Source organism: Rhinoderma darwinii, chromosome 1 (assembly GCF_050947455.1).
Source record: "Rhinoderma darwinii isolate aRhiDar2 chromosome 1, aRhiDar2.hap1, whole genome shotgun sequence".
Classification (NCBI taxonomy): domain Eukaryota; kingdom Metazoa; phylum Chordata; class Amphibia; order Anura; family Rhinodermatidae; genus Rhinoderma; species Rhinoderma darwinii.
In genome coordinates, this window is record NC_134687.1 from 627,158,767 (window position 1) to 627,175,155 (window position 16,389).

A 16,389-nucleotide genomic window follows, 5' to 3' on the forward strand; every position below is an offset into this window, starting at 1 on the left:
CTGCCTGCAGCATCTCTGTAATATATGTTATTAGAGGACAGTGTCCTCTCCTCACCTTCCAGCAGCCTGTATCCCCCTCTCCCTGCCTGCAGCCTCTCTGTAATATATGTTATTAGGGGACAGTGTCATCTCCTCACCTTCCAGCAGCCTGTATCCCCCTCTCCCTGCCTGCAGCCTCTCTGTAATATATGTTATTAGAGGACAGTGTCACCTCCTCACCTTCCAGCAGCCTGTATCCCCCTCTCCTGCCTGCAGCCTCTGTAATATATGTTATTAGAGGACAGTGTCACCTCCTCACCTTCCAGCAGCCTGTATCCCCCTCTCCCTGCCTGCAGCCTCTCTATAATATATGTTATTAGGGGACAGTGTCATCTCCTCACCTTCCAGCACCCTGTATCCCCCCTCTCCCTGCCTGCAGCCCCTCTGTAATATATGTTATTAGGGGACAGTGTCATCTCCTCACCTTCCAGCAGCCTGTATTCTCCTCTCCCTGCCTGCAGCCTCTCTGTAATATATGTTATTAGAGGACAGTGTCATCTCCTCACCTTCCAGCAGCCTGTATCCCCCTCTCCTGCCTGCAGCCTCTCTGTAATATATGTTATTAGAGGACAGTGTCATCTCCTCACCTTCCAGCAGCCTGTATCCCCCTCTCCCGGCCTGCAGCCTCTCTGTAATATATGTTATTAGAGGACAGTGTCATCTCCTCACCTTCCAGCAGCCTGTATCCCCCTCTCCCTGCCTGCAGCCTCTCTGTAATATGTTATTAGAGGACAGTATCATCTCCTCACCATCCAGCAGCCTGTATCCCCCTCTCCCTGCCTGCAGCCCCTCTGTAATATATGTTATTAGAGGACAGTGTCATCTCCTCACCTTCCAGCAGCCTGTATCCCCCTCTCCCTGCCTGCAGCCTCTCTGTAATATATGTTATTAGAGGACAGTGTCATCTCCTCTCCTTCCAGCAGCCTGTATCCCCCTCTCCTGCCTGCAGCATCTCTGTAATATATGTTATTAGAGGACAGTGTCATCTCCTCACCTTCCAGCAGCCTGTATCCCCCTCTCCCTGCCTGCAGCCTCTCTGTAATATATGTTATTAGGGGACAGTGTCATCTCCTCACCTTCCAGCAGCCTGTATCCCCCTCTCCCTGCCTGCAGCCTCTCTGTAATATATGTTATTAGAGGACAGTGTCATCTCCTCACCTTCCAGCAGCCTGTATCCCCCTCTCCCTGCCTGCGGCCTCTCTGTAATATATGTTATTAGAGGACTGTGTCATCTCCTCACCTTCCAGCAGCCTGTATCCCCCTCTCCTGCCTGCAGCCTCTGTAATATATGTTATTAGAGGACAGTGTCACCTCCTCACCTTCCAGCAGCCTGTATCCCCCTCTCCTGCCTGCAGCCTCTCTGTAATATATGTTATTAGAGGACAGTGTCATCTCCTCACCTTCCAGCAGCCTGTATCCCCCTCTCCCGGCCTGCAGCCTCTCTGTAATATATGTTATTAGAGGACAGTGTCATCTCCTCACCTTCCAGCAGCCTGTATCCCCCTCTCCCTGCCTGCAGCCTCTCTGTAATATGTTATTAGAGGACAGTATCATCTCCTCACCTTCCAGCAGTCATACTGTGATATTGGAATCCCATAATATGTTAATTTGTGGACAAGTCCAATATATCACAGTATGGAAGGGGAAAATAGGGGAGGGGGAGTTGGTTATGTTTCTGGTACCCAAAATCTACTTTAGAGAAGTTTAGGAGAAGCCATCAATTAAAATGATAACATTCTTCCTTCTACTACTAGGGGAAGCTTACTGCATGTGAATTAATTATTGAATTAAAGAGGCTCTGTCACCAGATTTTGCAACCCCTATCTGCTATTGCAGCAGATAGGCGCTGCAATGTAGATTACAGTAACGTTTTTATTTTTAAAAAACGAGCATTTTTGGCCAAGTTATGACCATTTTTGTAATTATGCAAATGAGGCTTGCAAAAGTCCAAGTGGGTGTGTTTAAAAGTACAAGTCCAAGTGGGTGTGTATTATGTGCGTACATCGGGGCGTTTTTAATACTTTCACTAGCTGGGCGCTCTGATGAGAAGTAACATCCTCTTCTCTTCAGAACGCCCAGCTTGTGACAGTGCAGATCTGTGACGTCACTCACAGGTCCTGCATCGTGACGGCCACATCGGCAGCAGAGGCTACAGTTGATTCTGCAGCAGCATCAGCGTTTGCAGGTAAGATCGACTTACCTGCAAACGCTGATGCTGCTGCAGAATCAACTGTAGCCTCTGCTGCCGATGTGGCCGTCACGATGCAGGACCTGTGAGTGACGTCACAGATCTGCACTGTCACAAGCTGGGCGTTCTGAAGAGAAGAGGATGTTACTTCTCATCAGAGCGCCCAGCTAGTGAAAGTATTAAAAACGCCCCGATGTACGCACATAATACACACCCACTTGGACTTGTACTTTTAAACACACCCACTTGGACTTTTGCAAGCCTCATTTGCATAATTACAAAAATGGTCATAACTTGGCCAAAAATGCTCGTTTTTTAAAAATAAAAACGTTACTGTAATCTACATTGCAGCGCCTATCTGCTGCAATAGCAGATAGGGGTTGCAAAATCTGGTGACAGAGCCTCTTTAAGCTGTAAAAATCTGTATGCAGTGAGCTCCCTCTAGTGGCAGCTGCAAGCAGAGAGAAATAGTGTTCGCAGCTCTGTATAAAAAAAACGTATCTGACTCCTATAAAGAAATTTGGAACTATTTAAATAAAATAAAATTATAGACACACTTTCCTGCCCTAGATTAACCTCTTCACCATCCCAAACCACCAGGAGTATTAGATGTTAGCCCCTAAGTTACCCTAGACCTACATGGAAATAAGATAACTCTAGATCACCATGGATAATGGATATCACTATTAATTCCTTCATCACTATAGACCACCAGAGATACCAAGTTTTACCTGCTAAAGACCACCAGGAATTCCTCTGACCAGGTTGAGACGGTCACATTATATTTGGTATTATTTCACCCTAGTTGGGGGGAATATTGAAGCAGGTTACCGTGTTCACATTGGGTTAACATGTACATAGCTGTAATTCCAGCAGTGGCCATTGGGTGGCGCTCAGAGAAGAGAATAGTAGTGTTAATGCTGATAATAAAGAGTTCTTATTATTTAATTTGCTCAAGTTGTCGTTTGGTTTCTGGAAAATGTCACATCGGAATATTATTCCTGCTCACACTGATATGAGAAAGTATTTACCCTTCTGAGATGTTTCCTATTATTACATATTTCTCACACTCAACGCTTTACAAAATGTAAAAATAGACAGCGGGAACCTGAGGAATCAGCGCATGAATTATTACTGCGTTTTTTAGACATATCACCCATGTGCAAAAGTAAGTGCCCCCTATCTCCGCTCCATTGGGGAAAACTATGATCGGTGACTCCAGCTTCGCTATATTGTCTGTTGGAGTCTATGGTAGTCTGAATCCATCTGAGGTTTATATCCAACATGGCGGCTGTGATCAGTTTTCAGATTATAATTATGAGTTAAATGAGGTTTGGGGGATATTTTGGGTCCCCCCTACAATCCATGTAGTATATCTTGTGTGTCGGGCATGTGAGTACAGGTGGCCGGCGCTCTTTAATATACGCAGTGCAGAGACGGAGCCGTGTCGCTTGGTTCCCTGTTGATTGGTAATTCCAGTTAATGTTCCCGCAGTTTATGGCGGCTGAGATAACACTGTCTGTATACACGGAGCCGGCACTGAGATCATCCAGACGTCGGCTACAGCTCGTTCCCATATGTGTAATATTAATATTATGGTCACAAGTCATATAAATGTGTCATAGCGAAGAATAATAAATACTAATGTGTATAACGCGAAGAACAAAGAGTAAAGGACACAAGAGAACGGGGAGGGGGGTTTCCATATACCCCTGGTATCTCTGTATACCCTTATATCTCCATATACACACTGTATCTCATTATACCCCCATATGTCCATATAGCCTGTGAATCTCTATATACCTCCTGTATCTCTGTATTACCTCCTGTATCTCTGTATTACCTCCTGTATCTCTGTATTACCTCCTGTATCTCTGTATTACCTCCTGTATCTCTGTATTACCTCCTGTATCTCTGTATTACCTCCTGTATCTCTGTATTACTTCCTGTATCTCTATATACACCTAGTATCTCTATATACCCCTAGTATCTCTATATACCCCTAGTATCTCTATATACCCCTAGTATCTCTATATACCCCTAGTATCTCTATATACCCCTAGTATCTCTATATACCCCCTATATCTCCGTATTACTTCCTGTATCTCTATATACCCCCTGTATCTTTATATACCCCCTGTATCTCTATATAACCCTGTATCTCTGTATACCCCCTGAATCTCTATATACCGCCTGTATCTCTGTATACCCCCTGTATCACTATATACCCCTGTATCACTATATACCCCTGTATCACTATATACCCCTGTATCACTATATACCCCTGTATCTCTATATACCCCTGTATCACTATATACCCCTGTATCTCTATATACCCCTGTATCTCTGTATACCCCCTGCATCTCTGTATACCCCCTGCATCTCTGTATACCCCCTGCATCTCTGTATACCCCCTGCATCTCTGTATACCCCCTGCATCTCTGTATACCCCCTGCATCTCTGTATACCCCCTGCATCTCTGTATAGCCCCTGCATCTCTGTATAGCCCCTGCATCTCTGTATAGCCCCTGTATCTCTGTATAGCCCCTGTATCTCTGTATAGCCCCTGTATCTCTGTATATTTACTGTATCTCTGTATATCCCTTGTATCTCTATATAGCCCGTATCTCTAGATCCTCCCTGTAACTCTGTATATCCCCTGTATCTCTGTATGCCCCCTGTATCTCTGTATATCCTCTGTATCACTGTATATTTACTCTATCTCTGTATTACATTTTTGTATCTTTATACCCCCTGTACCTCCCCTGTATCTTTATATAGCCCCTGTATCTATATATAGCCCCTGTATCACCTTTTTGTATCTTTATACCCCCTGTATCTCTGTATATCCCCTGTATCTATATATAGCCCCTGTATCTCTATATTCTTCCTGTTTCTCTGTATATCCCCTGTATCTCTATATACCCCTTGTATCTCTGTATATCCCCTGTATCTCTATATACCCCTTGTATCTCTGTATATCCCCTGTATATCTGTATATTTACTGTATCTCTGTATTACCACCTGTATCTGTAAGCCCCTTGTATCTCTGTATATCACCTGTATCTCTATATACCCCTTGTATCTCTGTATATCCCCTGTATCTCTATATACCTCCATATCTGTATTATAGACTCCTCAATCTCTATAATGACTTATATATATCCTGCAAATGTACACTGCTCTGTACATCACCTATATCTGTTTTCTTACTCTCTAGACCCCTCTCTCCTTATTAAAACTTGCCCGCTCTCTCTCTCTCTCTCTCTTCCTGTCTATATATTTTATCCTGTCTCTATATAGTCCCCTCTCTCTATAAGCCCTGTGTCTGTATTTGCCCCAGTCTTTATAAGCCCTTCTGTCTCCATAGTCCTCTCTCTCTATAAGTTCCTGTCTCTATAGTCCCCCCTTTCTATAAGCTGATGTTAGTCTCCTGCCTCTATAACCCCGTCTCTATAGCCCCCTCTTTCTATAAGCCCCTGGATCTATAGTCTCTCTCTATAAGCCCCATGTCTGTATTTGCCCCTGTCTCTAGAGTCACCATCAATATAATCCCCCTGTCTCTATAGTCCTCTCTCTATAAGATCCTGTCTTTATAGTCCCCTCTATCTAAGCCCCGTGTCTCTATAGTCCCTTCTCTATAAGCTCCTGTCTCTATATTTCCCTCTCTCTATAAGCCCAGTGTCTGTATTTGCCCATCTCTATAGTCCCCACCTCTATAAGCACTTCTGTCTCTATAGTCCCCTCTCTATAAGCCCCCTGTCTCTATAGTCCCCTCTCTATAAGCCCCCAGTCTCTATAGTCCCCTCTCTTTATAAGCCCCATCTCTATAGTTCCCTCTCTATAAGCCCCCTGTCTCTATAGTCCGCTCTATAAGCTCCTGTCTCTATAGTCCCCTCTCTCTATAAGCAGTTCTGTCTCTATAGTCTCTTCCCTCTATAAGCCCCTGTCTCTATAGTCCTCTCTCTATAAGATCCTGTCTTTATAGTCCCCTCTCTATAAGCCCCCTGTCTCTATAGTCCCCTCTCTATAAACCCCCTGTCTCTATAGTCCGCTCTCTATAAGCCCCCAGTCTATATAGTCCCCTCTCCTTATAAGCCACCTGTCTCTATAGTCCCCTCTCCTTATAAGCCACCTGTCTCTATAGTCCCCTCTCCTTATAAGCCACCTGTCTCTATAGTCCCCTCTCTATAAGCCCCCTGTCTCTATAGTCCCCACTCCTTATAAGCCCCCTGTCTCTATAGTCCCCACTCCTTATAAGCCCCCTGTCTCTATAGTCCTTCTCTATAAGCCCCCTGTCTCTATAGTCCCCTCTCTATAAGCCCCGTCTCTATAGTCCTCTCTCTATAAGCCCCCTGTCTCTATAGTCCTTCTCTATAGGCCTCCTGTCTCTATAGTCCCCTCTCGATAAGCCCCCTGTCTCTATAGTCCCCTCTCCTTATAAGCCCCCTGTCTCTATAGTCCTTCTCTATAAGCCCCCTGTCTCTATAGTCCCCTCTCTATAAGCCCCGTCTCTATAGTCCTCTCTCTATAAGCCCCCTGTCTCTATAGTCCTTCTCTATAGGCCTCCTGTCTCTATAGCCCCCACTCTCTACAAGCCCCCTCTCTCTACAAGCCCCCTCTCTCTACAAGCCCCCTCTCTCTACAAGCCCCCTCTCCATATTTCCCCCCCCCCTCTTCTTACCTTCGCTCCCCTGCACTGTGTGGTCTGCATCCTGATAAAGTTAGAGAGTCTTTAGAGAAGTTACAGGACAAGTTCATCTATCAGTGCAGCCGCCTCTGTGTGATATGATCAGTATTCTGCCAACAAATGGAAAATCTATTACCCGGCTCCGCGTGCCAGGATTACGGATTGCTGCCCTGTCTCCCGCTGTCTGTAGAGCTGTTGCCGCTCGTCTGCCACCTACCTGGACAGGAGCTCGTCACCTATCATATCACTGACAGACAGACAGCAGGACCTGGGCTGCCGCTCATACATCAGGGTCAACGTCATCTGCCACCTGCGATGCCCTCTATTCCGGGAGCATTCTCATTCTAACCTAGTCAGGTAAATGTTTATTACAATCGTATACAGTCTAGACTAATCCTTCAGACTGATACATCATACCGGCACTGATACAGTGTAGCAAACTATCAAGGCAGGAGAGAGATTTGTGTTGCTGATCTATTCAGCTCTAGACTGGATACAACAGTAACGAAGCCTCAGCTGTGATAAGTATTCGGTTGGGACAGATTGTCAGTCTCTACATGTAAGCTAGAATGATAGAGATATTGAAAATGGAGAGGAATTGAAACACTAGATCAATAGAACGTTGCAGAAATATTCAAACCGGAATACCCCTCTTTAATGCAGCTTTGGATGTGACTGGAGTATAAGGCAAGAAAAGTTAAATAACTTCACTTCTGATGTAGGTTTTACCTGCGACCTACTGTATGGGGTATAATCTGGACATAATCTTGAGTGGGAGAAGGGTCTTGGACCCTGTATGGGACGTAGAGGAGACGATGCCTGGTGCAGACCCCGGGCTCGTGAGCAGCTCATTGACATTCAGCAAGGTCCTCCCCTCCTCTGCAGAGTATTGCATTAATTGCACAACCCCGTAGGGAGACGAATCCTTTCATTGATTTCTCACCCTCTGTAGAAAGCTTTTAATTGAGTAAATATTAACTGTCAGGATGAAAATACCAAATTTAATTAATAGGGATAAAAAGAGGATTGTACAGGAGAAATTCATGAGGGAGGCACCACAGCTGGTAGAACCACTAGGTTAGTGCCCAGTGACTGGCGCTACCAGCCTCGTCAGGCTTCACTAAGGACACCCGGCAAGGACGCTACAGAGGACATGGCCCCCAGAACTGTGCTCCCCGGGAGGAGGATACCAGCCCAAATAGCCAAGCAAAGGTCAGAGGTCATGAAACTGGGTCAGAGAGAGGGGATTGCAGACAAGGTCAAACACGCAAGTCAAGGTCAAGTGGCACAAGAAGCAAAGAAGTCAGGGCAAGATACAGAACGTGCTGGAGAGAAGCCTTTTATTGGACAGCCGGGCATTGCCCTGCACATTTGTCCCTCCAGCGCCTCTCAGTCCCTTGCTTTTTTTATGCCATCTCCATACAATGATGAGTCCCTTTTACTTATCTTGTACTAATCCTGATTTATACTCTAGTTACATCCAGAGCTGCATTCACAATAGCTCTCAGGCTGCAGGACCTCACATCCCTGTGCTGCCCCCTGCTGGTTCATTGTCTATACATGTACATATATATGTCAAACATTGTATACATTGCCTATACAACATGTCCTGCTGAGGTATGGCAAGATGGAAGATCTAGTGTTTGCACTACACTGCCGCCGTTGTAGTTAAGCTACATCTATCACAATTCAATACGCAGAGTCCAGTGCAAGGATATATGAATTATCAGATAAACTGTTAGCACACTGATGACTGGTACAAAGCAGCAGAATAGTGAATGCAGCTCTAGATGTGATTAGAGTATAAATCAGGATCAGTAAAAGAAGTCAAGGATTTGCAAAGCTACTCAACATTATATAGGTTGGAAAATTAACAAACCGACCCTGTGATATATTCTTCATGGGGGGGGGGGGGGGGGGAGCTGGAGTCATGTGTAGTTACAATATATGGTCATAAAAATATTACAGGGAATATAAAGAGGCGCCAAAATTCTGTATGATTGTGACCTCATTTTTTTAACCTTTTTGTTTTTCAGGTAAAATGGCAGAAAGACGACTTAGACAAGAACCTGAATTTCTTCTCTGTGTCCTCAGACGGTCGAGTGGTATCCTGGACATTAATTAAGGTTTGTAGTTACTGACGGGTCCCACGGATTCTACAGTAACGCCCCCTGCTGGACACTAGCTGTTTTGTGATTCGGCAATTTTAGCTGCAGCTCTGGAGTATAATACAGGCTGTAACTCAGGATCAGTACAGGATAAGTAATGTAAGGTATGTACACATTGACTCCTCTGGCAGAATAGGGAGTGCAGCTCTGGTCTATAATACAGGATGTAACGCAGGATCAGTACAGGATAAGTAATGTAAGTACACAGTGACTCCACCAGCAGAATAGTGAATGCAGCTCTGGAGTATAATACAGGAGGTAACTCAGGATCAGTACAGGATAAGTAATGTATGTACACAGTGACTCCACCAGCAGAATAGTGAGTGCAGCTCTGGAGTATAATACAGGAGGTAACTCAGGATCAGTACAGGATAAGTAATGTATGTACACAGTGACTCCACCAGCAGAATAGTGAGTGCAGCTCTGGAGTATAATACAGGAGGTAACTCAGGATCAGTACAGGATAAGTAATGTAATGTATGTACACAGTGACTCCACCAGCAGAATAGTGAGTGCAGCTCTGGAGTATAATACAGGATGTAACTCAGGATCAGTACAGGATAAGTAATGTAATGTATGTACACAGTGACTCCACCAGCAGAATAGTGAGTGCAGCTCTGGAGTATAATACAGGAGGTAACTCAGGATCAGTACAGGATAAGTAATGTAATGTATGTACATAGTGACTCCACCAGCAGAATAGTGAGTGCAGCTCTGGAGTATAATACAGGATGTAACTCAGGATCAGTACAGGATAAGTAATGTAATGTATGTATGTACACAGTGACTCCACCAGCAGAATAGTGAGTGCAGCTCTGGAGTATAATACAGGATGTAACTCAGGATCAGTACAGGATAAGTAATGTAATGTATGTACACAGTGACTCCACCAGCAGAATAGTGTTTGCAGCTGGGCTCTGCGCTGCTGTCATCTGAGTGGCTTTAACTCTGTCACGCTGACATAAGACAATTTACAGGCTGCTAAGAAGCTGTCCAGTGGTGTGTGAACCATCATGTCCTCTGTCCACAGAATGAGCTGGTTCACACAGACGTCATCAGGTTGTCCGTGGATGGATCTACGCAGGACGGCGTGGAGGGTATCCTGCTGCAGACACATGGTATGAGCACCACAGCCCCCTGCTAATCCCCCTAACCAATTCATTCCCCAGCGCTGGTTATACTGCCTTTATCTGTACAGCGCCTGTTAAACGGATGGTTGTAATGATTCCACTCACCTGCCTGATTCCCAGAGTTAGTGAATCCACTGATGCCCCTGAATTGTTTCCTAAAATTCCTATAGTAGTTCTCTAAGCAGACTTTACTTAAACTACACCCCACTGGCGTACCCATAAAGAAGTGTAAGCCAAATAATAGTGTCATCACAGGCGTAACACATTAGTACTTAGAATATTCCTTGAGTCACTTAGCAGTTTGCATAAATTAACTCCAACCACATAGAAGTACCCACAGTGCAGTTTCTGCTTCGACAGTGCCCAGATATGCCAACCAGACCTCTCTATCCTCTAACAGGACATGTGAGCAACCAGTCAGCAGCCACATGTATGTCGCCATCACTTACTGTACCAGTGTCTGCTGTCAGATCAGGCGGATGATTGTGTTGCTGCATCTTGGACACTTGTTTGCTGTGTGGTTGGGCAGACCCGGGCGGCATGTGCCATGCATCCATTCCCCACCGTCCTGGGTATAAGTAGTGGGATGCAGTTATTTGGAGCTCCTGCAGAGAGGGACAGGGACCAGTAGAATGGGGGGTAAGAAGGAGGAAATATTTGGGGGTGGGGAAAGGCCAGGGAAAACTGGGTGACTGTCGTGACAATGATCAGGATTTGGATGTACTTCTCCCTGGAAGATTTGTTATTTTGTGTTTCTCACTAGTAATGTCTTGCCCTGCAGGAAGCGGAACTTCTTTCAATTTCCACCGACAGATCGATTATCTCTTCCTGGTTGGCACAGAAGAAGGAAAGATCCATAAGGTAACAGAGTAAACGTAACTTTTTTTTATTAAAAAGCTTTTTCACCCAAGTGCAAAATAAGGGCACATGGACCACCCAAACAGGGCACAAGGATGCGGTCTCTGGCAAAGCCCACACTGAAAGGAGCGAGTGCCCCAGAAATCCCGAGCCAGAACACCCCGCAAAGGTCAAGGACTAGTGGCTTCCTAGAGGAAGTAAGGGAGGCGTGTAGTGCCCTGATGTTGGCTTACCCAAGCACCCCCACAGGCCTCGAAATCTGAGTGGTTCTGCCAGCAGGGAGAGATAAGGGTTGCAGGGGGAGTCCAATGACCCCTCAAGGTGATCGGGTCATATTCTGTCTTATGACCCAGCAGCTCCACCCTGACTGTATAACTGTCTACTTTGCTCCCAAAATACATCGCACTTTTAGGAATGCAGCTCTAGATATGACTAGAGGTCAGTGCAGGATAAGTAAAGCAAAGGATATGTTAAATGTGAAACCAGTGGAGTTCTCCTTTAAGACTTTATATGTTCTTGAGAAAATTGCCCCATTCTTCTAATCCCATTTACCAGCCCCTCATCCATCACCGCTGATGCCATAATCCCTCTTCTATCCATGTAATTGGATTTGGTTGTGATGCAGAAACCTTCCTGTAAATTGTAGAGACGCAAATAATCTGTGGGCGCAGGACGAGAGCTCGGGAGCATTTCAGGGAAGACGTCCTGCAGCTCTGGTGTAGATCCGGAGCACTGTGCGGAATAGTCATGTTCTATTATAGAGCAGAGAGACCAGGGATGCCCGCTATGTGTCCTGTACAGGAGGGGCTGTATAACCATGGCACAAGGTGGGCGATGGGATGAGGTCGCTACGGGGGGAGCAGCTGCTCACAATACTCCTGGAGAGGCCTGACTGTCAATATTAATGCTCCATCCTCCATCCTGCTCCTCCTGTGGTAGACTGAGCCCAGGTACAAGAACAAGGCACCAAAATATCACCTTCCCAAACCATATCCTAAACTGGGGCATCACAAGTTTGACAGCAGTGCATGATGGGACAGTTTATAGGGTTAAGTTTGCCTTGCTGGGAGAGAACTGCTAGGTATGATAACAAATGGACCGTCCCAGGAGCGTGCATGATTCATAGGAACAGAGCTGGATTATAGGAGGGCTTTCACCACTCCATGCCCACCATGTGGGACCTTAACATGGATTTGGATTCAATGATTCCCAGGCCAATGGGTCATTTCCCCATCAATTTTTTTTTAAGTGAGAATAGTTTGGCTGCTGGTTTGGTCATGGTACGGTACTATTATTATCATTATTTGGGAACACTTTGATTTTATGTAGGCAATGTATAGCACTGCACTTTGGGCACTATATGGCACTGTTCTATGGGCACGCTGTGGTGGTATTATTTAGGTACTGTATGGCACAGTTATTTGGACATGCTTTGGGGGTATTATTAAGACACTGTTCGGCACTATTATTTGGGTACATTTTCTCTGTATTAATTAGGCACTATATGGCACTGTTCTTTGGGCACGCATTGGTGGTATTATTTAGGCATTGTATAGCACTGTTATTCTTGCAGTATATGGCATATATATTATTTGGGCACGCATTCACCACTCTATGGCCACCATGTGGGACCTGAAAAGGTATTTGGATGCAAGGATGCCCAGGCAAATGGGTCATTCCCCCATCAAAATTTTTTGAAGTGAATATAGTTTGGCTGCTGGTTTGGGCACTGTACGGTACTAGTATTAGCAATATTTGTGTAGGCTATAGTGATATTATTTAGTCACTGTATAGCTCTGCTCTTTGGGCACTACTATTTGGGCATGCTTTGATGGTATTGTTTAAGCACTGTATGGCACAGTTTAATGGACATACTTTGGTGGTATTATTTGGGCACAGTTTCTTGATATTATTTAGGCACTATATAGCACTATATGAAATTGGGCACACTTTGGCTTTTTTAGCATGGTTATTTGGGCACGCTTTGGTGGTATTAAGGCACTGTATGGCACTGTTAGTTGGACACTATAGGGCACTGTTATTTGGGCTCGCTTTGGTGGTATTGTTTAGGCACTGTATAGTACTGTTATTTGGGCACTATATGGCACTGTTATTTGGGCTTTCTTTGGGTGTATTGTTTAGACACTGTATAGTACTGTTATTTTGGCACTGTATACCACTTTATGGTGCTGTTATTTGGGCATGCTTTGGTGGTATTATTTAGGCACTGTATGGCATTATTTGGGCACACTTTGGTGGTATTATTTGGGCAATGCATGGCTGTTATAAGACTAATATTTCTCTATCTCAATCGCTTTCTGAAAAAAAAAAAGTGTAAGTGGGCCTGCAAATATTTTTCCCAGTCTGTCCACAGAGTATGGTCCAGTCATGCATAGGGACTCATAGTAAAATGAAAATGACGAGACCTCAACATGCCCCCCCACCCTGCAAATGCTTTGCTGACAGCGCCCCTCCCTCCTAACTGCTGTGGCTTTGTTACATATTCCCTTCACAGTATTTTTAGGGATTGAGCGTCAGTGGTAAACACAGTTCAGCAGGATGCTGCACCACTCCCGGGCTCCATGGGTACAGCATGCCCACACTATACAGGTGTTACACCAGATCACCTCTCTGTTGTTGAGATATTTCCACGTACGTGGCCACGTTAAGAAGACTCTGCTGCCCGTTTCTTATTGGGTGTCTTCTTATTTCTCCGCAGTGCTCGAAGGCTTACGCCAGCCAGTTCCTGGACACCTTCGATGCTCACAATATGGCTGTAGACACCGTGCGATGGAATCCATTCCACCCCAAAGTCTTCATCACCTGCAGCTCCGACTGGACTGTAAAGATCTGGGAACACAGCGTAAAGTATGTCCTGCCGGCACCGTAACTCCTCCGTTATACCCAGACACCCGCTTATTATCATAAAAGCATTATAGACCACATGCATGGGTCACTGCCCCACTATCACTAATAATAGAAGGGAACCCCTGAAAGAAAAAGCTTTTCTCAGAGAACCCCCCCCCCCCCGCTCCATTTTCATGATTTCTGCTTGCTGTCAATGAATGGGAAGGGAACATTCTTGTTTACATGCAGAGGCTGAAAAATCCATCCTGACCTAGTCCTGCTCACACACAGCTGATGAGTTTGCTACACTGTATTAGTGTAAGCGATCCTGTATGAGCTAAACCCACAGATTCCTGTTCGCGAATAAAAACATTCTTGTGTACATCCAGGGGCTAACAAATTCTGTCATGACCTACTCCTGTTCACACAACTGTAGTTTGTTACAATGTATCATTGTAGGTAAGAGCTCTCAGTTTGAAGTCCAGGACAGGAGAAAGCTTTGTTCTCCTGCTGTGTTGCTCATATTGGGTTGACTACACTAAAGCTGGGTCACCATGAGTTTTTAATCTTCTGGTTGTTCCAATGCATTGACAGCAAACAGAGATCTTGAAAACGTTGGTAAATTCAAACCCATGTATATGGGACTGGACGAGTCTTAAGATGTGGGGCCTGTGAGATGCCTCAATAAAGATAAACTAGTGAGTGAAAAATCCTTGTAAAGAACGGTTGCCCCCTAAGGGACCCTCCGCAGACCCCCTGATGTCTCTGAGGAATGCTCCTAATGACAGTCTCTCTCTTCTTTGATCATTCCTGATGTCATAACAAGTAAATCATCCGACTGTGTAAAAACGTGAGTGACACATTGTGACGCACGTCCGTTACTAAGCGCGCCATTCATATGGTAAATGACGATTATCCAGTAACTATGACAGTGATGACTGATTTCATCTCCACAGGAAGCCCATGTTCGTATTTGACCTGAACTCTGCCGTCGGAGACGTCGCATGGGCACCATATTCTTCCACCGTGTTTGCGGCGGTTACCACAGACGGCAAGGTAAGAGTTGTCGCCTCCATGATCTGTGTTTCCTATAGGGAGCTTGGATTTTAATTTATTGGCAGGCGGATGAAAGTGACCAAAAGGTAATTCAGCAGATCCAATCGCAAACGGCGATCATCTAATCATTACAGAACTATGGGAATACGATTCATTGGATTTAAAGGTGTAACACACCAGCAGCACTTTAGGTCCTGACATGGTCCTGCTCACACAACTGATGGGCTAGTTACAATGTATCAGTTTAGGTAACAGCAATCAGCCTGGGTGTCCAGTACAGGAGAGAGGTTTGTTCTGCTGTTGTGTTTAGCTCACAGAGGATTGTCTGCACTGATACGTTGTAACAAAATCATCAGCTGTGTGAGCAGGACTAGGTCAGGACAAGTTTTCAGCCTCTAGATGTATATAAGAATTTTTACATTCAATGACAGGAAGCAGAGATCTCTCATGAAGTCAGCTTCTAACTTAGATTGCATGTAAGGGACTGAGCTAATGACTTTCATGGATCCCAATTACTGGTAGATATGGGGGCAGGGTGCTCTATGTTGAGCTATGCGAAAGCAAGGGGCCCTTATACTATTTTTGCACAGGGGTCCCTTGTCCCAGACATGAATCAGGAGGCTCAGTATGAACAGAACTAGAAGTCCAGAGTACTGCAGTGACTATAAATCACAAGATGGATCCATGACATGAAAGAAAGCCTGTGCTGTATCTATGAGGGTCCTGCACATCCCCATTCATACCCTATGTCCGAAGATCCGGGAATCCATCTCCAGGCCGCCGCTCAGGTTCCTCTGATCTGTTCACTTGGGAAGACTCAGTCCCGTCATCCTGTTATGGAGAATTAATTCCAGTTATTTGAGCGTTATTGAATCAGCGTCGGCCATTACATGTGAATCAGTGAATCCTCCCCGACAGGCACGTGTATCACTGGAGCATTATATGTGGATTATACATGACATTCATGGCGGGAGATCATTGTATAGAATATATAGGGACATTGTGACACAGAATCAATGCCAGCTCAATGGCAGGGGTGGGGGGGGGGGGTATAAGAAGGTAATTTGGAGTATTGTAGAACTTTAATCTGTCATTTCATAATCTGGGAATTCCAACAGACTGGCAATGAGGTCAATGTTAGAATGAATATATAGTGTGCATTATTAGCTCCCTTACAGGTAATTCATGGACAGTCTGGAATGAGCGATATCCCAGCACCTGTCAGGACCCATGTATTCTGGATTACAGGAATCCCTCCTTGTAGCAGAGTCTTGGATGTGACAATCTCCTCAGCTTGTTGATTATAGTTCAATATCCCTCCATAGATCGCAGCAGTGTTACCAATGATAATCTGAGGTTATTCTATATACTGAATTCATCTTATTATTTATACTCTCTTTATTCTGTGTGCTC

General features: G+C 45.0%; 1 protein-coding gene across 1 annotated transcript in view; it reads left to right on the forward strand.

The window, feature by feature from the left end:
• The window catches only part of DNAI1 (dynein axonemal intermediate chain 1), a 142,908-nt gene that overhangs the window by 58,804 nt on the left and 67,715 nt on the right, over positions 1–16,389 (forward strand). The window contains exons 14-19 of the mRNA XM_075847599.1: positions 8,032–8,129; positions 8,954–9,043; positions 10,116–10,203; positions 10,997–11,076; positions 13,793–13,941; positions 14,877–14,976. Coding sequence (XP_075703714.1) covers positions 8,032–8,129; positions 8,954–9,043; positions 10,116–10,203; positions 10,997–11,076; positions 13,793–13,941; positions 14,877–14,976 — 605 coding nt within the window. The remainder of the gene's footprint in view (positions 1–8,031; positions 8,130–8,953; positions 9,044–10,115; positions 10,204–10,996; positions 11,077–13,792; positions 13,942–14,876; positions 14,977–16,389) is intronic.